General features: G+C 38.5%; 1 protein-coding gene across 8 annotated transcripts in view; it reads right to left on the bottom strand.

Moving 5' to 3' along the window:
• UTRN (utrophin) overlaps positions 1 to 26,923 on the bottom strand; it is a 556,454-nt gene that overhangs the window by 79,680 nt on the left and 449,851 nt on the right. For all 8 annotated transcript variants that reach the window (XM_013966586.2, XM_018053300.1, XM_018053301.1 and 5 more), the window contains 2 exons: positions 24,361 to 24,439; positions 21,191 to 21,251 (listed from right to left, as the gene is read on the bottom strand). In XM_013966586.2, coding sequence (XP_013822040.2) covers positions 21,191 to 21,251; positions 24,361 to 24,439 — 140 coding nt within the window. The remainder of the gene's footprint in view (positions 1 to 21,190; positions 21,252 to 24,360; positions 24,440 to 26,923) is intronic.

Raw genomic sequence — 26,923 nt, 5'->3', positions numbered from 1 at the left:
AATGGCTCTTTTTAGTGAAGCCACCACTAAGAGCTGAGGGAACACACACATTTGGCAAACAGATGGAGGGCGGGAAACGGCACCTCCCCTTGTGAATTCAATACCAGTTGATTCATTAGGCAGAACTGCCAACGCTGAAAATAAACACAGCCTCTGGTTAAAAAAGTAAAACTACAGCTTACCAAACAACAGTTTTTTTTAAAAAAAGTAGTAGATGCAATTGACTGTTGGATTTTCTTTCATTCTCTCTTTTTTTTTTTTTAAGTTGGGGGAGGGTTTTAAAGCAAAATCCACAATCAATCCAAAGGCTCAAAGTATTTGAACAGCTGCAGATTGCTCAGTTCCTCCTGCCAAAATGCTTCCAGTCCTCCCAGAGGAGGCAACCAAAACAGAATAAAAGTAGCTTTTCCCCCTCAAAATAACAACAGTTTAGGTTCTGGCCAATCTCAAATATGAAAGAGGAGGAGAACTTAATATTGTACAACTTGACAAACTGTAAAATAAAATTCCAATTTTGTTACTAAAAATCCTCTTTTTAAGAGGGAACCAACACAGGAGTCTAAGAATAAATAAAAAATCAAAAAATCCACCAAAGCAGCAATTAGGAGTTAAGTCCAGATCATGTGATGCAAACAACAGCGAGAATATGTGACATGTAACTAAGCAGGTGCCTAGCCTGCTAGCGTCAGGAAAAACTGTGAAGGCCTTTGATGTGGGCCAGAAATTAGTGAGTGATACACCTGTGTAGCTGCGATTATCTTTAAGCTATTTTAAACTCTACAAAATGAAGAAAACCGATAGTAATGCAAATGATTTTTTGTCCACAGAAATGCAAATTGTTTCCACTCGAATGCAACTGATTATTGTCCTGATGGATATTGACCAGTCTGTCAGATTTGCATCCATTGTTAATTCATTTCAGCATGCCTTAACTATGAAGACTAATATTTAGTATTCTCCTTGGAACCTACTAGAATTTCTTATCCATTCCCTTATTATTTACTGAATACTCTTTTCAATATTTGTACAAGTCAAGATTGTCTATAGTTTAAATTTTATTTTATATATTTAAATTTAAAAATTTTTTAATTGAGATATAATTTGTGGTGACTCAAGGAGGAAAGAGCAGATAAAACCAAGGAGGTTCTTGGAATGCAGGAATGGAAAAACCAGACCCTTATCGCCCTTCCCTCCCCCCATGTTGTAACTATTAATGGATTTCAGGTCTTCCTGAGCAGTAGAACCTGTCTCCCCTCCTGCCCCATAGGGAGAGGTATTTGTCTTACTCTTCTCCCACCCAGTATACATGTCTCATCCAATCAGCAAATGACCTACAAGACCCCTATCTGACTCCTTGTACCCTAGGTATAAAAGTGGACTAAGGACCCCTACTCAATGTCGGTTCTCCCTTGAGCTGGCCCACTGTTCTAACAGCATCTCCCATTCTAATAAACTTTATTTCCCCCTCATTCTGTCTCATGCCTGGAAATTCTTTCCCAACCCGCACCTGGACCATGACACAACTGACATACAACATTGGGTAAGTTTAAGGTGTACAGCATGTTGGTTTGATATATTTGTATACTGCAATATGATCACCACTATAGCATTATCTAACACCATTATCACATCACACAATCATCATTTCTTTTTTTTTGTGGTAAGAACATTTACAGTCTAGTCTCAGCAACTTTCAAGTTTATCATACAGTGAAAGTGAAAGTGAAGTCGCTCAGCCATGTCTGACTCTTTGCGACCCCACGGACTATAGCCTACCAGGCTCCTCCGTCCATGGAATTTTCCCCACAACAGTACTAGAATGGGTCGCCATTGCCTTCTCCAGGGATCAAACCTGGGTCTCCCGCATTGCAGGCAGACACTTTACTGAGCCACCTGGGAAGCCCTTATCATACAGTATCGGTATCTATAAATCACTGTGTTGTGCATTAGATCTCCATTACCTAATTTTTAAATTATCCTTCAAAACCTGGGACAGTCCTGGATTATACCTGGATTATACCTGCTGTCACATATAATTATTCAAGTGTCCCTGTATCCTTAAGTGTTCCAGTTGGGATAACATACGACTTTGCTATATTTTATGGACTTTGATGAAATATTAAACCAGTATGGTTAATAAGTAGCATATGCTTCTAGCTATTATTATTCATAATGTGTTCTCACAAACCACAGAAGGTAAAGGCAAAAAAGACTGTGCACCAGTGAAGAGAAGACAAAAACTGTTGGGCCGCAACACTTGCCCAGTATATAATATAGTGAACCAAGAGCAATTTATAAATAATATCAATGATACTGATTTCTAGGCAAAGACTGCTCTGGGGAAGATATTTGTTGAACCCGCTTGTTCTCATTAGAGTGGTCTCATTTATTTCATTAAAAGATGATAGGATGGGATGCTGGATATTCAAGAAGAAACACACACTTTCTTGTTACTTATCTATCTAATTTAATATTTGAAACTGGATTTTGTGGTGTTTGCTATTTATCATTCCATTCCCATTTTAATTATAAAGACTTATAAGAGAAAAAGCTTCCCAAGTGGTGCAGTGGTAAAGAATTCACCTGCCAATGCAGGAGACGTAGGTTTGATCCCTGGCTTGGGAAGATTTCCTGGAGAAGGAAATGGCACCCCACTCCAGTATTCTTGGCCTGGAAAATTCTATGGACAGAGGAGCCTGGCGGGCTACAGCCCATGGGGTCGCAAAAAGTTGGACATGACTGAGTAACTAAGCACATACATAAGAGAAAAGAACTATAGGTGAGTTAGCTAATTAAAAATATAAAAGTAAAATATAAATGTGTGTGAGAATATAATGCTGTGGCTGAGACAATCACAGAAAGAGACATATTTCTTCTTTGCGGTACATGTGTACATGTGTGCTCAGTTGTGTCTGACTCCTTGCAATTCCATGGACTGCAGCCTGCCAGGCTCCTTTATCTATGGAATTTCCCAGGCAAGAATACTGGAGTGGTTTGCCATTTCCCACTGCAGGGTATCTTCCCGACACAGAGATCAAACCTGCGTCCCTTGTGTCTCTTGCATTGGCAGGTAGATTCTTCACCACTGAGACACTTGGGAAGCCCAATTGCTACACACGGTAAAACTTAATACACTAGGTGAGGATATGTAATATTAATTACAGTAATGGCCTATTATTTGAATGCACAATTTGTACCAAGTACTCTCCTAAACTCTTTATATAAACTCAAAACCAAACAATAATTCTATGAGTTCAGTGCCAATATTATCCCCACTTTACAAATAAATGAACCTAGGAAAAAGTTAGATAACTTGTTCAAGGTCATAGTTTGTAAATAGTAGAAATGGAATTTGAACCCAGATGGTCTGATTTTAAGCCTGAGTTCTTTATATGGATGTGTACTTGCACGATTGAGGTTTTAAAATATTTCTGACGAAGCTGTCTAAATTTGAGTCCGAGGTCCATCATTATAATCATTGCAAACAACCTCATCTCCCTTGCTTCTCTCACTCCTGGCAAAACCCAAGCATGGATCAGCTCAATTACTTGCCTTCTCTGGACCAGAGCAGCTGTGCATGAATACAGCTGGAGAAAATCACTCAACAGACTGATTTTACTTTAAATGTTTGACTTCAAACCTCAAATGTCCAAGTGCTGGCAAATGCACTACATTCCCTAATAAAGTGCTTCCCAGAGCCCAAGGCAACAATTACTGCCGGCATCTCACTCCCCAAATCTAAGTAAATTTCCCTGCCTGTCTTAGTATCATTTAACTCAATCTCACACTTCATCTAAAAAACTAAAAATCATCACACTAGAATTCCGTCATCTTCCCACCTCTAAATCAATAAGCTTCCCTGCATATGCCTTGTCATCTGCTTCCCCATGCCTTTTTTAATGAGAAGTGACCCCCCTTCCTATGAAGGGCCAATTCTTCCCAAAGATTTCTAAACAACTCTTGTGCTGATTACCAACCCCTCTCAATAAGACTAGGTTCAGAATGTAAATGTAGAAGGGTTGGCCATTCTTAATCTCACTCTCTCTCTCTCTGTCTGTCTCACACGTGTACACACACACACACACACACACACACACACACACACACACACTCACTCACTCACTCATTCACACCCTATCTTGAATCTGCATTTCCTGCCACCTACGACACATTTTTTCAAGGCAAGAATACTGAAGTGGTTTGCCATTCCCTTCTCCAGTGGACCACATTGTGTCAGAACTCTCCACCATGCCCACCCGTCTTGGGTGGCCCCACAGGGCATGGCTTAGTTTCATTGAGTTAGACAAGGCTGTGGTCCTAATGTGATTAGATTGACTAATTTTCTGTGATTATGGTTTCAGTGTGTCTGTCCTCTTGCAACACCTACCATCGTATGCAGAGTACATCATTAGAAACGCTGGGCTGGAAAAAGCACAGGCTGGAGTCAGGATTGCCAGGAGAAATATCAATCACCTCAGATATGCAGATGACACCACGCTTATGGCAGAAAGTGAGGAGGAACTAAAAAGGCTCTTGATGAAAGTGAAAGAGGAGAGTGAAAAAGTTGGCTTAAAGCTCAACATTCAGAAAACGAAGATCATGGCATCCAGTCCCATCACTTCATGGGAAATAGATGGGGAAACAGTGGGAACAGTGTCAGACTTTATTTGGGGGGGGAGGCTCCAAAATCACTGCAGATGGTGACTGCAGCCATGAAATTAAAAGACGCTTACCTCCTTGGAAGAAAAGTTATGACCAAACTAGATAGCATATTCAAAAGCAGAGACATTACTTTGCCAACAAAGGTCCGTCTAGTCAAGGCTATGGTTTTTCCTGTGGTCATGTATGGATGTGAAAGTTGGACTGTGAAGAAAGCTGAGCACCGAAGAAATGATGCTTTTGAACTGAGGTGTTGGAGAAGACTCTTGAGAGTCCCTGGGACTGCAAGGAGATCCAACCAGTCCATTCTGAAGGAGATCAGCCCTGGGATTTCTTTGGAGGGAATGATGCTGAAGCTGAAACTCCAGTACTTTGGCCACCTGATGTGAAGAGTTGACTCACTGGAGAAGACTCTGATGCTGGGAAGGATTGGGGGCAGGAGGAGAAGGGGACGACAGAGGATGAGATGGCTGGATGGCATCACTGACTCAATGGACACGAGTCTGAGTGAACTCTGGGAGTTGGTGATGGACAGGGAGGCCTGGCGTGCTGCGATTCATGGGGTCGCAAAGAGTCGGACACGACTGAGCGACTGAACTGAACTGAGGACCCATTTTGTCTTCTTTACAGACAAAATTTTCATATGAATAGTCCACATCCTCCAGATTCATTCAGGACTTAAGTCACTTCTATCTGGATTTTAACCTCACTCCACCCAAACTGGTCCTGTCAAAATTATCAAGGCACTCCGTGTTATCAAGTGGAATGCCTGCTTTTCTGTCTTCAGCTCCTTAGACCTCTCCTCATAAGCAAAGAGAAATAGCGTAGAGGCTTCAGAAGTAAGTTTTCTAGTGTAGTAGATGCTGAGAGATGCTATGTAAAAAACAGAATATCCAGAATGAAGTTGATGTAGGCAAAATGTACGCTATTTGAACACCTTCTTTACATATACAAGCTATATACAGGGATCAAGCAGAGCTCCCAAGTAATCAAATTTGCATTCAGGTGACGAAAGCATAAAGACTAAAACACATTTTGGCAACCTCATGTGATATCATTTATCTCAGTAATATCTTTTTAAAGATCTAAGAGGTGACATTTTGGAGTTTATAATCCCCTCAATATTGGTTTCATCATCCTTGAATATATGAAGAATATGGAATACACCTATCGTAACGTTGATTCATGCTTTGTGTACATGCTTGTGTGTTTGTGCGTGCTTGTGTGTGTGACTACTCGGGAGGGGACAGGGCAGTAGATGAGGATGCTGTGTAAGGGTAAACATACTTGTTTCTCTGGTTATATCCAACTTCTTGGATCTTCACCAATGCTTTCTACCATTTTCTGATCTTTTAAAGGCATAAAATCCAGGATTATACTTTTGGAAACACAAGAATAAATCTAAGGGAAAACTTAAAGTGTGAATGTCAACATTTCAAGGAAAAAAAAAAAAACCCTTTCTGTTTAAAATCCAAATAAGATATATGATCCCATGGATATCATACAACCATAAAAAAATGCCATTCGTTTGTCATGATAATGAAGACATAGTTGTAAACAATGGATATCTCTCGGATTCAATTAGAAAATGTTATTAAAAAGAAACAACAAACCCAAAATGGAGTCACTTGTGCTAAACCCCACCAAGACTTAATACCTAACCCAACTGCAGTTTTACCCTCTCCCAGGAGTGGAATAAACCATTAGTTTGAAATTTCCTGGTCAGCACTCATGAGGGAATCTATATAAGAAGACTCTTACATTCCCTTCCCCAGAAAATAAGATGACCTGGCCTGAAACAATCTTTTCTTTTCTTCGGCTAATAACTTCCTTGTTATCAGCTCCTTCCTTTCTCTCCAGTTTCTATAAAAGTCTTCCATTTTGTACAGTTCGTTGAATCTGCTTTCTATTTACTAGATGGACACTGTCCACTTCATAAATTATTGAATAAAGCCAATTAGATGTGTAAATTTACCTAGCTGAATTTTGTTTTTTAAAAACGCACTTAAAAGTTCTCTCACACGTAAGAGTAGGCTCAAAGACGCAAGCACGTAAAGGGCTACCCCAAAATACATCTGTCAACACCCCACGTGCGGATGATGGAACAATAAGACAAGGTTAGTTTGTGTGTGTTGAAGTAAAGTAGTAGGATTAATGACCAAAGTGGATGTGCCTGGGTATGAGGGGAGATACAGGAGACAATTGTCTTAAGGCAATGGAAGACTGACTGCAAGAATAAAACATTTGACAAATGCAAGAGAACCTCCCCTCTGGTAATATCTCTACTTCACCCCAGAACTCAAAGGAAGCCCTGACCTCACCCAACTCTACCCTCCTGTCTCTTTAAGCCCTCAAACTAGGGAGAATCAGACCATCAACCAACAGAAGACCTATAGGTGACCCGTTGTGGCACTGGCCCCGCTGTGTACGCCCTTGCCTGAGGGTGTTAACCCCAGGTTTAGGTTCCTACCAGAGTTCAATTTATTGTTGTATCCTTCAAGTTTTGTTTTTCAACTACTGCTACTGCTAAGTCACTTCAGTCATGTCCGACTCTGTGTGACCCCCATAGATGGCAGCCCACTAGGCTCCTCTGTCCCTGGGATTCTCCAGGCAAGAATACTGGAGTGGGTTGCCATTTCCTTCTCCAATGCATGAAAGTGAAAAGTGAAAATGAAGTTGCTCAGTCGTGCCTAACTCTTAGTGATCCCATGGACTGCAGCCTACCAGGCTCCTCCGTCCATGGGATTTTCCAGGCAAGAGTACTGGAGTGGGGTGCCATTGTCTTCTCCGTTGTTTTTCAAAGCTGAACTTATATCATTTAGTTTTTTAAACAGAACTATTTTTTCTCTTTCACATTTATTTTTATTTTTTCAAAGTTTTTTTTTTAATGTGGACCATTTTTAAAGTTTTTATTGAATTTGTTACAATATGGCTTCTGTTTTATATTTGGGTATTTTTAGCCCCGAGGCATATGGCATCTTAGCTCCCAGGGACCTGTACCCCCTGCATTGGGAGGCAAAGTCTTAACCACCAGACCACAAAGATAGTCCCATTTCACATATATCTTAAATGAGAAATTTATTCTAATTTTTACTATAGAGTTGTATTGAATCTTTTACTGTATCATTTCAGGTTATAATCAGTATAGAAAAAGATATTCTATTCATTTCACAATTTATTTGATCATTATTACTTCTGTACCTTTGCTAATTGTAGCGACTATTTTAAATATTGAATCATTACAAATTCAAGTTCAGATATCATTTTTTTTTCCTTCCCTTAATGATCCCTCAGTGATCCTTCCTACGCTACACGGTAAACCTTTATCAATTGCTTCCCTGACCTTAAAAGTCAAAATGTACAGTACGACTGATGGTGCTGTTATAAATCAATGAAGCTGAGTGATCCAGAAGATTCCAAGCCAAAATTCCACTTCATGGTTATAATATCTCTGGCACCAGCAACATATGGATGAATGGCAGGAAAGATATCTTCTCAAGTCCTGAACTAGTCGATATATTTCTAAGACAATGTCAACTCCACCTAAATAATCTCAACAAACTATTTACATGGGTAAGTACTCTAGAAGTTGCCGATCTGGGGCTGCTGCAGAGCAGGCTGTCTGCTGCTTAGTCTCCAAGTGAGCTAAGGTATGCTCCTTTGTCTGAAGCTGCCCCCAAGCCCAGGAGGTTAAGTGATCCCAAGGTACTTAATTCTCTCATAAAGCAAATTCATTCTTACCTCCTCATCAGCAGATTGGGCCCAGTGAGTTTTAAATACTTTATTTTCAATAAAAATAAAGTCACAGATCATTTCTTGGGAAAGCAGACTCTCTAGGACATTCTCTTATATTTCTATTTCATTTATTTCTTTATCATTAAAACCAAAAACACAAGCCCCACTTCTGGAGAAAAGACTTCTCCACTTAAAATTCTGGAATCAAAAAGACACCCTTTCCCATCCTGATGAAGGAGGAGAAAGATGAGGGCTGCTTTGGGAAGCCTTTCCAAGAGAACTGTATCTTTCATTGTTAGAAATATCTTTGTTGTGGATTTACTTTGCTTTGGGATGAGTTTCCTTAACCTTTAAAGATAAAATGTTTTATGTTAATTTCATTTTTGATTTTATTATACCTTTGTTAGCTGTGATTTCCTGGTGAGGCTGGATATTTGAATTTCCCATGCTGCCACTCTTCTCTGCTCTTATTAAGGGGAGAAATATTTCACCTACATCATCTAAGCAGGGTTCACAATTCCTCTAAAGAAATAAGCATTAATTCTCTCCTTTAGACTGTACATACATAATGAGACAAGTATATACAGTTTATGCAAATAAATTGCATGACTACTATAAAGAACAACTACTTGCTCTCCAAGATTTCATTTACAACTATAAACTTCATCTTTTTTTGCTAGGAAGTGATGAATTAGGGCAGCAGAGGGTGCCCTTGGGAGGCAAGAGAGGGGTCCAAAACAGTATTGCAGGATTACGCATAATGAACACAAGGATGGAAAAGGAAAATATAAAAGAGACATAATAAATGTAGGGAAATCTTGATTTAGACCTATTCATAAGGAGGCTTTAGAAAAGGCAGAGACTGCAAGGTAGTGCTATTTGTAGCTGAAGATTCATTTATTCTGGTGACTACATTGTAAGATTGAGGAATATCAGCTGTAGGGAAGATGACAGGTATTATCTACATAATCAGAGATGACTAAAGTCTTTATGTTAAAGCTGGGTGTGTGTGACTACATTAGAAAGAATTAAACTTTTGCACTTAGGAGAAGGCAATGGCAGCCCACTCCAGTACTCTTGCCTGGGAAATCCCATGGACGGAGGAGCCTGCTAGTGGTAGGCTACAGTCCATGGGGTCACTAAGAGTCAGACACGACTGAGGGACTTCACTTTCACTTTTCACTTTCATGCATTGGAGAAGGAAATGGCAACCCACTCCAGTGTTCTTGCCTGGAGAATCCCAGGGACGGGGGAGCCTGGTGGGCTGCCGTCTATGGGGTCACACAGAGTCGGACACCACTGAAGCGACTTAGCAGTAGCAGCAAACTTTGTACTTCAGATTCTAATGGGGAAAATAAAGCTATAGAACTGAGCTGTGAGCTTGACGCTGTCATACAGAGCAAAATCATCATCTATACTAAGACTAAGGCTTACTGAAAAGTCACAAACATGGGGTTTAAAGAAGCCACTGCGGAGAGAGAGAGGAAAGCTCTATTTCCTAACTACCCCTCGTGAAATTCTATGAACCAGGATGGCTTATTTAACAAGCTGAATAAGGTAGAGCAGCAGCTATGCTAAAAGCCCCAGGAGACCTATAAGCCACCTTTGCTGGCCAGGCTCCTCCTCACAGATGGAAATCTCCCCAGTGTCAGAAACCTCCAGACTCTGTGCATGAGAAAAAGTAGAGGAGGGCCAGACAAGTCTTCTCCCCACCACCTCCAAACTGTCCCCATCCCACTGGCGGGACTGTGGCAAACGACATTCACTATCTACAGAAGAGCACCTTAGTCCATTGTCAGAACACAGCATGAACTTTCCTTAATCATATATTGTTGCTGAGTCTGTTCAACACTTTTGCGACCCCATGGACTGTAGCCCTCCAAGCTCCTCTGTCTGTGGGATTTCCCAAGCAAGAATACTGGAGTCGGTTGCCATTTCCTTCTCCAAGAGATCTTCATGTCCCAGGGATTGAGCTTAGGTGATGCCAGCTCAATCGACAGGTGGATTCCTTACCACTGAGCCCCTAGGGAAGCCCTAATCATACATCAGGCCTAAAGAAAATAGCTTATGGAGAATCCTATGGAAAAGGCAAAGTGCAGGATAGAAGAAAGCAAGGCCTTGCGCTAAGACAGCCCTGAATTTCACTGCTGACACATAGCAGGGGCACAATAGATGATAACCAGTCTACAGTATGAAAGAAAGATGTTTGCTCCTAATTTCTCCACTTGACTGAATTCTCTAAATATAATCTTTCATCCCACCCCAATTTTCCATGGACTAAAAATTTCTGTTCTCTACCTTTTCTAACACAGAGAATAAGAGGCAGTAAATGCATACCTGTCAAGGGTTCAGGCACTGGAGTTTGAATGCCAGCTCTGACATGTACCAGTTATGTGATCTCAAGCAAGTTATACATGTACTTATGACTTAGAAAGTGAAAAGTGAAAGTGAAGTTGCTCAGTTGTGTCCGACTCTTTGCAACCCCACGGACTGTAGCCTACCAGGCTTCTCAGCCTTGTCTATAAGCGGGGGTAAAGATAGTACCTATGGGCTTCCCATAGCTCAATCGGTAAAGAATCTGCCTACAATGTGAGAGACCTGGGGTCGATTCCTGGGTCGGGAAGATCCCCTGGAGAAGGAAATGGCAATCCACTCCAGTTTTCTTGCCTGGAAAGCCCCACAGACAGAGGAGCCTGGCGGGCTACAGTCCGTGGGATCGCAAGAGTCAAATACGACTTAGCAACTAAACAACCACCATAGTACCTATACTTCACTGGGCTACTGTGAGAATTAAAAGAGATAACCCAGGCACAGGATTAGCACAGTGGCTAGCAAGTGAATATTGAAAACATATCACTTATTATAATGATCATTATTATCACCCTTTATGACTATGAAGTATTATTATTATTTCTGCATCAAAAAGAGAAGCAATGAGTTTTACATGATAATTATGACATATTAAGAAAATTCAACTCAAGGCGTTTATTCTTCATTCCCTTTATACCTGAAACTCTGTGGATGTTAACTTTTAGTTGAGGAAATGAACAACTTGTACAAAGCACAATGCAGAGCCAAAAATTCACTTTTGCGACTTGATTTTACAGTATTTTACAGTATTACTGTACACTGTGAAGGCAGCAAGAGTCATTTCAAATTTTCTTAAATTGATGGAGCAATGAGTTGGCATTGGACTACAGTAGAAAAGAAAAATAATTAGATCAGCTCTGGAAAGTCTATCTTATAAGCAGCAAGTATCATTTAAAGATATGAGTTTCAACTTAAGATATTAACAGAGACACTTACACTATACAGATTCTTACAGTTCAGATCTATATCCTATCTTTTTCTAGAAACAAATAAGTCATGGAACCATGGCAGTTCACCTCAAAATATTAATAGAGAGAAAGAAATGCATTGAGGAACCATCCAAGTATGTTTTAACTGACCTATAAAATTAAAATACAAAATAAAAAATAATTTGTCCTTTTATTCTCTGCCACCTTTCTTACTATACTCTAGCATTACAGTACATAAAACTGTATACGTAAATACTGAAAATATCTAATATTTCTACTGGAATATTACTTTCTTGTTGGTCAAATTAATATATCTTAATATGTTCTAGGAAATTTTAGTTGCATGACAATCATGTAAAACGTGTTTCTAACATTTTTCTTCTACTTACTTGTGCAACCATGCAAAGGGAAGTATATATTAAAATCCTTTTCATTCATCATTTACTTACTTATTAATTTATATGGGAAATAAATTTTGTTTTCATAATAATTTTTTATCTGGAAACACTGGCCTACATAACTTTATCTCTAGTGATTGATGTGCCTTCTTTATGAGGTCTAAATAAACTGTTAGCTTTCACAACAGAGCAAGTAATGGAACAATCTGGTTAAACAAGTTTTCTAAATGTAAGAAAATTCATTCTATATACACAGGCAGATTTTGAAATATTTGAAAATCCTAAGACATTTAACACTAAAAATTTAAAATACTTAAGAAAATTCAATCTTTCACTAATGGCATTCAAAATATTTCAGGATGCTACAATCCTACAGGCCACATTAAAAATATTGGCCATCAATGTGTTATACTTATTTTGAAATGCTAGTTATGCACTCTAGCCAATATAATGCCAGAGAAACCAGCCTTCACTTTACCTGCCTGCCCCATAAGAACTTGTAGACTGGGCAAGGAAACAATTCAGCTAGATCCTCCCCAAATTATAAAAATATTGATCTAGTAAAATTCTGACTTAGACAATGTAATGCTCAGTCACATTTAATCGACTTGAACAAACAAAAATTCCTTTTAATTTAAAACATTTTTATTTTTATTTGCTGCAAAAGTCAAAGAAAGGGGATGTGCTCTTAGAACCTTCAGAGAGGAACAGAGCCCTGCAAACCTTGATTCCAGCTCAGGGAGATATGGATGATAATTTGTTATAGTAGCAATAGAAAACTAATACATGTACCATACAAAATCTATAAGTCCATATAAATACAGTCCATACAGTCTGTGCTGTAATAAATTATTATCCATATCTCCCTGAGCTGGAATCAAGGTTTGCAGGGCTCTGTTCCTCTCTGAAGGTTCTAACAGTATATTGCCTTTCACAGCTTCTAGAAGCTGCCTGCATCCCTGGATCATGCCCACTTCTACATCCTCATATAACCTAACCTATTCTCTTCCAGGGGTCAGGAAGTGGGCATCTTTATATGGCCAGATTCTGCCTACTGCAGTATGTCAGGTTTATATCAAAACCTGTAATATTCAAGTCAATATTCACCAAGCAAATTAAAATTCTCTAATACTATAATTATTATTATTATGTGGAATAAAAATTAAAATGTCACATTTAATTAGATGATGGCATCTTCTCTGTTTTTAATTGGAGTAAAATTGTTTGACAATGTTGTGTTAGTATCTGTTGTACAATGAAGTGAATCAGCTATATATATACACATATGTCCTCTCCCTCTCGGACCTCTCTCCTACCCCCTCACCACCCCATCCATCTAGGTCATCACAGAGCACACATCTGAGGCTCCCAACCTAAACATCCAGACAGAAAAATGAATAAAGAAAATATGGTACAGAGGGGCGGTCCTAAGATGGCAGAGGAATAGGATGGGGAGACCACTTTCTCCCCAACATATTCATCGGAAGATCATTTGAACGCTGAGCAAATACCACAAAACAACTTCTGAACCCTGGCGGAGGACACCAAGCACCCAGAAAGGCAGCCCATTGTCTTTGAAAGGAGGTAGGACAAAATATAAAAGATAAAAAGGGAGACAAAAGGGTTAGGGATGGAGACTGTCCCAGGGAGGGAGTCGAAAAAGAGGGTAAGTTTCCAAACACCAGGAAACCCTTTCACTGGTGGGTCTGTGGGAAGTTTTGGAATCACAGAGGGCAACATAACCGAGAGGAAAAAATAAATAAATAAAACTCACAGATTACGTGCCTAACTGCAACTCCCAGCGGAAAAGTAGCCCAGACACTCACATCTGCCACCAGTAAGGGGGATTGCTGAACAGGGAGGTGTGGGCTTCATTGCTTAGGGTAAGGACAGTTCCTGAATGCCCTGAGGACAATCTGAAGGCGCCAATGTGAGATGGCAACCCAAACTGTGGGATAGCCAGAGAGAGAGCGAAAAAAAGAAAAAGAGGAAAGAGAGAGAGAGAGAGAGAGAGAGAACTTTCCCAAGAAAAGCTCTAATCTAAGGCACTGCCGGCCTGCTCACAGAACAAAGGACTGAGCAAATATCAGAGGAGAGCTAGCCAGCAGCGGACCGGCCCATCCCCCACTGGAGGCAGGTGGGGGGCTGCAGCCAGAGCCAGAAGGTGAGGGGCAAACTCGGCCTCAGAGACAGCATCCTCTACCAAACTGCGAGCAGGCTCCCAGTTGCTAAGTCTTCCTGGGATCCTGGATGGTTGACATCTGCCAGGAGGATCGCAGCCAGAGATCAGCTCCCCAGAGGAGACACACGGCACACCTGAGATGGCGCGCACACTGCGCACCTGGTCGCCTGAGTTGCTCAGACGTGGGAAGGACACAAAACGCAGGCCCAACCGAGTCTGTGCCTTTGTGGAGTACCCAAGAACCTGAAACTGAGTGGCTTAGATCTGGGAAGTGCACGTAATGCAGGGCCTGCTTTAGACAGTTCCTGCAGAGCAACGTGGAGCCTGAGTAGTGTAGACTGGGAAAACACACACACCGTGAGCAGGGGCAAACCCAGTGTGGCCCAGACACTGTGAGCACTCCCCACACACGCCAGTGATATTTGTTTGCAGTACTCCTCTATCCCAAAGCACAACTGAACAAGGGAGCCTAAATAAATGTCCACCTTCACCCCCTTGTGTCAGGGTGGAAGTTAGATACTGAAGAGACTTGCAAACAGAGGAAGCCAAAATAAACAAGAGAGAATCATTTTGTAAGTGACAGGTGCAACAGATTAAAACCCCTGTAGTTAGCACTGACTACATTGGAAGGGACCTATAGACCTTGAGAAGTATAAGCTGGAACAAGGAACTATCTGAAACTGAACATACCCCACACTGCCCTCAACAACTCCAGAGAAACTCCTAGATATTTTTTACTATTATAATTTTTTAATTAAAAAAATTTTTTTAAGTTCTTTATTATTCCTTTAATTTTCATTTTTAACCTACTATGCTGCTAGGTTGCCAAGTCACTTCAGTTGTGTCCGACTCTGTGTGACCCCATAGACAGCAGCCCACTAGGCTGCCCCGTCCCTGGGATTCTCCAGGAAAGAACACTGGAGTGGGTTGCCACTTCCTTCTCCAATGCATGAAAGTGAAAAGTGAAAGTGAAGTTGCTCAGTTCACGTCTGACTCTTCGCAACCCCATGGACTGCAGCCCACCAGGCTCCTCCGTCCATGGGGTTTTCCAGGCAAGAGTACTGGAGTGGGGTGCCATCGCCTTCTCCGAACCTACTATTACTTTGCAAAAAAAAAAAAAAAATTTTTTTTTAAAGCAAATTTCATGTTTTTTATAACTTTTGTGATTTTGTTTTGTTTTTATTTTTTTTAATATTGTATTTTTGAGAGTCTAAACTCTAGATTTTTAATCTTGGCTTTTTGGTATTTGTTATCAATTTTGTACCTTTAAGAATCCAATCTTCAGTACCCATTTTTACTTAGGAGTGTGATTACTGGCTTGATTGCTCTCTCACCTTTTGACTCTCCTTTTTCTCCCCCAGGTCACCTCTATCTCCTCCCTCCCCCTTCTCTTCTCTACTTAACTCTGTGAATCCCTTTGGGTGTTCCAGGCTGTGGAGAATACTTAGGGAACTGATCACTGTCTAGATTGATTTCTCTCCTTTTGACTCCCCCTCCTATCCTCCTGGTCACCTCTATCTCCTTCCTCCCTCTTCTCTTCTCTGTGGAACACCATGAACCTCTCTGAGTGTTCCAGACTGTGGAGAGCAAACAGGGAATTGATTACTGGCTAGACTGCTCTCTCCCCTTTTGATTCCCCCTCTTCTCCTCCTGGTCACCTCTATCTCCCTCCTCCCTCTTCTCCTCTCCATGTAACTCTGTGAGCCTAGATTGAGGGCAGGAGGAGAAGGGGATGACAGAGGATGAGATGATTGGATGGCATCACCCACCCAGTGGACCTGAGTTTGGGTAAACTCCTGGAGTTGGTGATGGACAAGGAGACCAGGCATGCTGTGGTTCACGAGGTCACAGACATGACTGAGTGACTGAACTGACTAAACTGAACAGGAAAAAAAACTATTAAAAATATAAATGTATGGAGGCTAAATAGTACACTTCTGAATAACAAACAAATCACAGAAGAAACCAAAAAAGAAATCAAAATATGCATAGAAATGGATGAAAATGAAAACACAACAACCCAAAACCTATGGGATATAGTAAAAGCAGTGCTAAGGGGAAGGTTCATAGCAATACAAGCCTACCTCAAGAAATAGGAGAAAAATCAAATAAATAACCTAACTCTACACCTAAAGCAACTAGAAAAAGAAGAAATGAAGCACCCCAGGGTTAGTAAAAGGAAAGAAATCATAAAAATGAGGGCAGAAATAAATGAAAAAGAAACAAAGGAGACCATAGCCAAAATCAACAAAGCTAAAAGCTGGTTCTTGGAGAAATATATAAAATAGATAAACCATTCACCAGGCTCATCAAGAAAAAGGGGAGAAGAAGCAAATCAACAAAATTAGAAATGAAAATGGAAAAATGACAACAGACATCACAGAAATACAAGATCATAAGAGACTACTATCAGAGACTATATGCCAATAAAATGGACAACTAGGAAGACATGGACAAATTCTTAGAAAAGTATAACTTTTCAAAACTGAACCAGGAAGAAATAGAAAATCTTAACAGACCCATTACAAGCACGGAAATCAAAACCGTAATCAGAAATCTTCCAACAAAAAAAAGCCCAGGACCAGATGGCTTCACAGCCAAAATTCTACCAAAAATTTAGAGATGAGCTAACACCTATCTTACTCAAACTCTTCCAGAAAATTGCAGAAGAAGATAAACTTCCAAACTCATTCTATGAGGCCACCATCACCCTAATACAAAACCAGACAAAGATACCACAAAAAAAGAAAACTATAGGCCAATATCATTGATAAACATAGATGCAAAAATCCTTAACAAAATTCTAGCAAACAGAATCCAACAATATATTAAAAAGATCATACATCATGACCAAGTAGGCTTTATCCCAGGGATGCAAGGATTCTTCAATATTTGCAAATCAATCATTGTGATACACCACATTAACAAACTGAAAGATAAAAACCATATGATTATCTCAATAGATGCAAAGAAAGCCTTTGACAAAATTCAACATCCATTTATGATAAAAACCCTCCAGAAAGCAGGTATAGAAGGAACATACATCAACATAATAAAAGCCATATATGATAAACCCACAGCAAACATTATCCTCCATGGTGAAAAATTGAAAGCATTTCCCCTAAAGTCAGGAACAAGACAAGGATGCCCACTCTCACCACTACCATTCAACATAGTTTTGGAAGTTTTAGCCACAGCAATCAGAGAAGAAAAAGAAATAAAAGGAATCCAGATTGGAAAAGAAGAAGTAAAACTCTCATTGTTTGCATATGACATGATGCTTTACATAGAAAACCCTAAAGACTCCACCAGAAAATTACTAGAGCTAATCAATGAATATAGTAAAGTTGCAGGATACAAAATTACCACACAGAAATTCCTTGCATTCTTATACACTAACAATGAGAAAACAGAAGGAGAAATTAAGGAAACAATTCCATTCACCACTGCAACGAAGAGAATGAAATACTTAGGAATAAATCTACCTAAAGAAATAAAAGACCTGTATATAGAAAACTATAAAACACTGATGAAAGAAATCAAAGAGGACACTAATAGATGGAGAAATATACCATATTCATGGATCAGAAGAATCAATATAGTGAAAATGAGTATGCTACCCAAAGCAGTCTATAGATTCAATCCAATCCCTATCAAGCTACCAACGGTATTTTTCACAGAGCTAGAACAAATAATTTCTCAATTTGTATGAAAATACAAAAAACTTCGATAGCCAAAGCAATCAGGAGAAAGAAGAATGGAACTGGAGGAATCAACCTGCCCGACTTCGGGCTATACTACAAAGCTACAGTCATCAAGACAATATGGTGCTAGCACAAAGACAGAAACGCAGATCAATGGAACAAAATAGAAAGCCCAGAGATAAATAAATCCATGCACATATGGACACCTTATCTTTGACAAAGAAGGCAAGAATATACAATGGAGAAAAGATAATCTCTTTAACAAGTGGTGCTAGGAAAACTAGTCAACCACTTGCAAAAGAATGAAAATAGAACACTTTCTAACACCATACACAAAAATAAACTCAAAGTGGATTAAAGATCTAAATGGAAGATCAGAAACTATAAAACTCCTAGAGGAAAACACAGGCAAAACACTCTCTGATGTAAATCATAGCAGGATCCTCTATGACTCACCTCCCAGCGTAATGGAAATAAAAGCAAAAACAACCATATGGGACCTAATTAAACTTAAAAGCTTTTGCACAATGAAGGAAACTATAAGCAAGGTGAAAAGACAGACTTCAGAATGGGAGAAAATAATAGCAAACGAAGCAACTAACAAAGAATTAATCTCAAAAATATACCAGCAGCTCATGCAGCTCAATGCCAGAAAAATAAATGGCCCAATCAAAAGATGGGCCAAAGAACTAAACAGACATTTCTCCAAAGAAGACATACAGATGACTAACTAACACGTGAAAAGATGCTCAACATCACTCATTATCAGAGAAATGCACATCAAAACCACAATGAGGTACCATGTAATGCTGGTCAGAATGGCTGCTATCAAAAAGTCTACAAACAATAAATGCTGGAGAGGGTGAGGAGAAAAAGGAACCCTCTCATACTGTTGGTAGGAATGCAAACTAGTACGGTCACTATAGAGAACAGTGTGGAGATTCCTTAAAAAACTGGAAATAGAACTGCCATACGACCCAGCAGTCCCACTGCTGGGCATACACACCGAGGAAACCAGAATTGAAACAGACACATGTACCCCAATGTTCATCGCAGCACTGTTTACAATAGCCCGGACATGGAAGCAACCTAGATGTCCATCGCCAAATGAATGGATAAGAAAGCTGTGGTACATATACACAATGGAATATTTCTGAGCCATTAAAAAGAACACATTTGAATCAGTTCTAATGAGGTGGATGAAACTGGAGCCTATTATACAGAGCAAACTAAGTCAGAAAGAAAAACACCAATACAACACATTAACGCATATATATGGAATTTAGAAAGATGGTGATGATCCTATATGCGAGGCAGCAAAAGAGACACAGATGTAAAGAACAGACTTTTGGACTCTGTGGGAGAAGGCGAGGGTGGGATGATTTGAGAGAATAGCATTGAAACATGTATATTATCATATGTGAAACAGATCTCCAGTACAGGTTCGATGCATGAGACAGGGTGCTCAGCGCTGGTGGACTGGCATGACCCTGAGGGATGGGATGAGGAAGGAGGTGGGAGGGAGGTTCAGGATGGGGAACAAATGTACACCCATGGCTGATTCATGTGAATGTATGGCAAAAACCACTATAATATTGTAAAGTAATTAGCCTCCAATTAAAATAAATAAATTTTTTAAAAAAGAAAATATGGTACATATATACAGTGGAATATTACTCAGCCATAAAAGGAACAAAACTGGGTCATTTGTAGAGACATGGATACACCTAGAGTCTGTCACACAGAATGATGTAAGTCAAAAAGAGAAAAACAGACACTGTATATTACCGCATATATATATGGACTCTAGAAAAATGGTACAGATAAACTTATTTCCAGAGCATCTTTTCTTAATAAAAATGTCAGTTTGTTGAGCCTCTGACTTCTTTCCCTTCATACCTGCATACATTTGATACCAATCCACCGCTTGCTACCTTATTCTAAATTTATTACAACTCAGCACATGGTAGATTCAGTTCAGTTCAGTTCAGTTCAGCTCAGTTCAGTCGCTCAGTCGTGTCCGACTCTTTGCGACCCCATGAATCGCAGCACACCGGGCCTCCCTGTCCATCACCATCTCCCGGAGTTCACTCAGACTCATAAAATATTAAGTCGTATTAAGACAATGTAATATATATTGCTTATTATATTTGCTATGACTATGGCAAAATTACTTGTTTTTTTTACATATGAGGATATATTTCAGACCACAATAAAACCTTCACAGGAAAATGGTATTTCATAAGCATTTTGATTTCCCAAACAAAGTTTTTAGGAAGAGGGATACTGGAAAAATAGACTATTAATCTTGGCACAAATTTTGGAGACACCACATGCCACTTTAGGAAAGATATAAAGAAAACGGCCGAGAGATCTTTACCTGACTTGCCTATGGTCATAGGACTAATCTGAGACATAGTTAACTCCAGATAACAGTGAACTTTTTCTCTCAAAATGAAGCCACCATCACTTTATATATGAAATAGATTCAACTACAACTCTCATCACTTTTATCACACTGTAAATCAATAACTCACACTTCAAGGGATGTGTAAGATATATTTTACCATTGTGCCCAATGACAACACACAAACTAAGGCAAGGATCAAATCCTATGCAGACCTTGTGTAAATTACACAAAATTTATAAAATGTTACATGATATGGGAAAACTTACTATGTATAAAAGGAGAAATTGTCAAGTTGACAACAAAAGCGCAGGATATTAAGCCTAAACTATTTGCATATAATTTCCACAAGTTGAGAAAAAACTTGAAAATATTGAACTTTTTAATGATAAAATCCTGTTTCTTTTTGGTGGACTAAAATGAGAAGAGTACAAGTACTGTTTAGATGAATTTTCTGGGAGACAAAAATGGCTTAGAAGCAATACAGTTGGAGAAACTGTATTCATTATGTCAAGAATATTTAGAAATATTTAAAAATTTCCTCCCAAATATTTTAATATCTGCTTCATAAAAATATCAGCTATATTACCTATAGCCTAATATAATGAATTACAAATATCAGCCTGATTTTTAAACTAATTTTTTTCAAATATTAAATATGTATTCTTTATATCCATATAAACATATAAATTCCTTCCTATAATAAGTTTGAAATCCAGTTTTTAAAGTTATGTGGGAAAAGCCTCTTAAGTTATTAACACAATTTTATTGTCTTGGTATCATAAAGGAGAATTAAAATCAACTTACTTGATGTAATAGGGCACTTTATTATGTGAAATGGATCTTTGCCATGGCAGCTGGACTGAAGCTGAAGAAACAAATGGAGGTTATTGGAAACACTTCTAACTCTTATGTCTTACGCCTTAATGCAAAACAACTGAACATGTTTTATAGCAAATTCAATGAGAAATGCTGGATTCCTATAATTATGAAATATGCTAGGCCAAACAAAGAGTGGCTTTAAAGATTCATTTAAAGCATGGAAAGAAACAATACAGTCTCAATTTCTAATGCCAACTCTGATTGAACCTGTTGATATAAATATTTTTTAAAATCACATTTTATTGTTTCTAACAATCAACATTTAAAACTTATTTGAAAATACATATGCTGTATAAATTTTGTATAAGCTAAAACCAAAGTTAATTTTACCTAGGCAAAATCTAGGTATAATCTACAATCTACTTATACCGATATTGTAAGCTAGATTTCTTAAGATTGAATTTTCCAGGTCACTAATAATACACTTTACTTTGCTTCATGGGCACAGAATAACTAGTACAGATGTCATTTAAACAAACTCAATTATACGGATTTGGAAAGGAGAAAATTAAACATAGCCCAAAGGTTTTAAAGAACCAAGGCAATTATCTAGATAGAAGAATTCCAAATACTTATTTTCATCTGAAATGCACAGGAAATACAGTTCCTTACTTTTATACACTAGACAGCACTATGATTGAGATTTTATGTTTTGTTTTACTGAGGTACAAATTTCTTATCATTCCATTTACTATTTATAAAATTTTTTTCTACATTAATTAAGACTTATTCAAGTAGAGTTGTACCTGTGCATCTAGAACCTTTAAGGAATTTTGGTAAATATACTAAAAAAACAAGCAAATCCATCTAAAGTGTTGCAAATATCACTAGGTTCTCATATAACCAGTTGTTGCTACTGTTTTTTTTTTTTTCTCCTGAATAAGGTGTCATAATCCTACTCACTAATATTTAGCATTTTGAACTTTACAAAGCATTTTCAATATGTCTGTTAATAAGGGAGCGAACAATGAGGAACTAAATATTAGATGTGAAATAACTTGCTCAAAAATAAATGGCTGAGCCCAAACATGATTTCAGGATTTCGGACCACCAGTCAGCAATATTTCTATTTGACAACCTTTCCTCTCTTTCTAAAGTGTGAGCATTCTCTTCTTGAACTATGTCCATGAAAGAATAAAAAGGGGATGACAATGTGGAACTAGGTATATTAAATTTCTCATTAGAGCCAACCTCTTTGCAGTACTGGCACCAAGCTAATAGGTCAGTCTTTATTTTGTGCCTAACTAAACAGGCTCCTTTCATAACCATGGCTAAAGTTCAAGAAATTTAATAAAGCCAAAGATTTCAAGCAGCAGTGGATAACAATTACTAAATTTATTAATTGGGATTTTTTGGTACAATTCTCCATTCATTTTAATGACTGTTTTGATCTGAATAACTTCAACTTTCTGGACTGTCCATGCCAGGCAATGAAGGACAATGTGCTGGAGTTTCACAATTTTTACAATGTTTCACTTGCTAAAGAGCAAGAGTTTGATTTTTATTATGAAAGAATGGTTACTACGTGAAAGTGTTCAGTTTCATCAATACTAATACATACACTGTAGAACTATAGAGTCTTAATGGTTTGTTAAATTTCTCTTTACTTTGGTCTCAGCATATAGCTTTATGTTCCACAAAATTAAGTGCAAGCAATCTGGGGTAACTCATAGCTAATGAATAATGAAGCAAACCTATTTACTTCATGAACATGGAGAATATCCAAACTTTGGACATGCACTATTGCATCCAAGTAGACAGCATATTCTAGGAAGGACTCAACATTTCGAAGACAGGCTACCTAAGAGCTCAGGTGTGTGTAACAGGTGTGGGAGTGATGGGGTGAGAGAGGACCGGGGAGAGACAGGGAGAATTGAAACAGAGAGACAGAAACACATTAGAGAGAGCTGGCTTGGGCACTAGAGAGGCATAGGACAGGAAAATCAGGAATGACTGATTAGGATTCTTGAAATTGTGAGAGTAAGAAAAGCCTGACCTTGAAGTGAGGTAAAGCAAATCATCAAGCATGATGAATATTAAGAGCAAATATAAATGTAATAAATTTAGTTGGAAGACATATTATTATTATTTCAGTTTTCTCTATGGCTGTAGATACAAAGGCACCATAATTGGAAAAATAAGCTTTGCATTAAGTTTCAACCTTCACTTAAATTAAATTAAACTAAGTGCTTGCTTACATATGTTTTCCAGAGAAAAGGAAAGGAAAGGAATAACATTTAGAGAAAGCACTGGTGCCAAGAACTGTGCTAGGTGTTTTGTGTAACTTGGTATGTTTTCTTATTTAAATCTCAAGGCAATCAGAGGAAATAAGTATTATTTTAGTAATTTTAAGATTAAAAAAATGAACTTTCAGGACTTCACAGTCCCGGTAAAAGGGAAAATTAATATTTTAATCTCAATCTGGGTGACTCTGAATCTGATATTCTTTAATTTCCTTAGCAGTGAGTGATAAAGAGCTCAAATTACTTATTAAAGATCTCATGAACAGTCAGTTCACAAAATGAAAAATTTCAGTTGAAGACTATTACATAGAACTCTACATGTGCGCTTTGGCTAAATCTGCAATATTTAATTAGAAGAAAAGCTAAGTATGATTGCAATGAGCCTAATAAACCAGAATCTTCTCAAAGATTTATGGGGAATTTTTTTTCTTTTTGCTTTTTAAGTCTCCAGGTGCATTGAAAATAAACATGCATTTCTTAGTAGGAAAATAAATTTAAAATTTTTAAATATAAAAATGATTTTACTGTGAAAAAGTTCAAAATCTTTGCATATGGCACAGCAATAGGATACTATATTAGTTATTACAACAGATGGTTCAGTGAAAAACCCTAGCTAAAGATGAATTAATTTTTGCTTCACTTCAAAGACTTACCATGACCAGATGATAGAAACAGTAACCAAAAAGCACTGGGTATTGATTGGTCACTGATGTTGAGATCTTCTTTTTTTATATTCATCTAATAAAGCATATCTATTTATAGCAAAGGATATAGTTTCTTGAGTGAAAGTGAAATAATATGCTGATTCATTCAATTAATGAATTAACTGGAAGTCAGCTTATTGGTACTTACTAGAGAGAAAATGCTGAGAGGATGGTCCAAAATCTCTGTGGGCTTCCTGAAGCTGTTTAAGGCGATCATCTACAGAAACCTGCACATATACAGAGAAGAAATAATTTGATTTCAAAACAATGACCTTAATAATAACCTTGATTTAAGTACTATAATAAATGGTACTATAGCCCAAGATATGATTGCTAGTACAGACTCTTCTAAATTTGGGATCAAAGTATGGGTATGAAAATAGACTCGACATCAAGTAACAGTAAATAGTGCCAGGTATTCTTCTAAGTATTTTATGTGAATTCTTTTAACTCCCACAAAACTCATATTGAGTAAGTATTACTCATTACAATCATTGTTTTACAAATAAAGATATGGAGACCTAAAGAGGTGTTCAAGGAAATAAAGTTATTATTATGTGGCAATGTTAGTATCCACACCCAATCCATCAGATGTCAGAAGCTATCTCTTGACATTATTCAACACTTTAGTCAAAAGCAGTAACACTGTAAAGCATCCAAAATAAAGATATGGCCATGGGGTCAGTGCTACTCATCTCTCTTTTGTAAGGAAGGTGGTAAAAAGGGCTGTAAAAAGAAGTCTAAAATATTCTAAGGGAAAAAAAAAGATGATAATGATGATGACACAGATGACAGATATAGATGGAGAGTGAAAGGACATATAAATATGGATGACTTATATTCCTCCAAGTTCATGTCTATCATCCTGACTTGGGAGTATTCAAGTAGATACCAGGTGAATTATACTCTATATATCTGTTTACACACAGTCTTAGCTCTCTACATTTTGAAAATGCGGATTTAGTACCCTGAGAAATTAACTGCAAATCAATAACAATTGCACACAGCCTACTGACATTTCCATTTCTCTTCCTGGTCTTTGTCTAGTAGTGCTAGTCAGGTGTTCCACTTAGATTGCCAATCTTATTTTCAGCTGCCTTTAAATGAACGCGTGTCTCTGGCTCACTGGGTACCTCCTTTTCTTCCTGGTTAGCTATCAAAATTACATTAGCAGGTACTTGGTTTGTTGTGACCAAAAACATTCAAATGCCACACTTTTACATTCCAGAGAACACAAGACGCTACTCTTGAAATTTAACATCACTGTCAGCCAGCATAAATTGAGCTCCTCATATTTAATCAGCAACTAACATCTGAGCAACCCACTCCAGTATTCTTGCCTAGAGAATCCCGTGGACAGAGAAGCCTGGTGGGCTGCTGTCCATGGGATCGCACAGAGTTGGACACGACTGAAGTGACTTAGCATGCATGCATGCATTGGAGAAGGAAATGACAACCCCCTCCAGTATTCTTGCCTGGAGAATCCCGCGGATAGAGGAGCCTGGTGGGCTGCTGTCTATGGGGTCGCACAGAGTCGGACATGACTGAAGTGACTTAGCAGCAGCAGCAGCAACATCTGAGCTCTAATGGTTACCAAGCTTAGAGATCAGCATGAAAGAATAACTTTTTCATGCATAATGTATTCCTTGACTTCTAATCTTTGCAGATGGTAACAACAGAAGCAAAGTGGCAAGGGAATCAAGATGGACCACAGCAATACCAGTATGAAGATAATGAATTAGAGAAATGGAGCAGAGTCAATTGAAACAGAATAAAATTCAAATGCTACTCTGTTCTACTCAGTAGAAAAGCATGTATGAGTTTAACAGATTCTGCTTTACTAATCCCAGATTAATATTCTTTTCAAAGACAGAAAAGACTGTTTAATACTACATACTCATTCATAACCTCTTCAATTTCATGAAGAAAATATAAACCACTAGGTGTTTCAACAGTTGAATTAATTCAGGACCTATCATGGGGCTTTCCTGGTGGCTCAGACGACAAAGAATCTGCCTGAAATGCAGGAGACCTGAGTTCAATTCCTGGGTTGGGAAGATTCCCTGGAGAAGGGAATGGCTACCCACTCCAGTAGTCTTGCCTGGAGAATTCCATGGACAGAGAAGCCTGGTGGGTTACAGTCCATGGCGTCACAAAGAGACGGACATGACTGAGCAGTTAAAAATACTTGGCAGGCCACAGGACTTATTCAGGACCTACCATGCTATAAAATATTATACCTCTAAAATAAAATGGTTTTATGTGCTACCTCAAAATTGCATGTTTATCTTGTCAAATTAGGTCACTTCAATTTAGGTCCAAAACATATAGAGAGACTAGTAAGCATTATTTTTTTCAATCTTCCTCTTTAACTGGGGCTTCCCTGGTGGCTCAGAGGGTAAAACATCTGCCTGCAATGCAGGAGACCCAGATTTGATCCCTGGGTTGGGAAGATCCCTTGGAGAAGGGAATGGCAACCCACTCCAGTACTCTTGCCTGGAAAATCCAATGGACAGAGAAGCCTGGTAGGCTACAGTCCATGAGGTTGCAAAGAGATGGACATGACTGAGTGACTTCACTTTCACTTTTTACTTAAAGTATCCCACTACTTTTCAAGGGAAAAAATTATTATTATGACTCCTAGAAACTGGAAACTCAATGTGACAAAGCTCTACAAAGACTGAGCCAAATATTACTGACTGGAACATGTG

This window comes from Capra hircus, chromosome 9 (assembly GCF_001704415.2).
Source record: "Capra hircus breed San Clemente chromosome 9, ASM170441v1, whole genome shotgun sequence".
NCBI classification, from domain to species: Eukaryota; Metazoa; Chordata; class Mammalia; order Artiodactyla; family Bovidae; genus Capra; species Capra hircus.
Note: the sequence above shows the minus strand (reverse complement) of the source record. Positions and strands in the feature narration are given on the sequence as shown.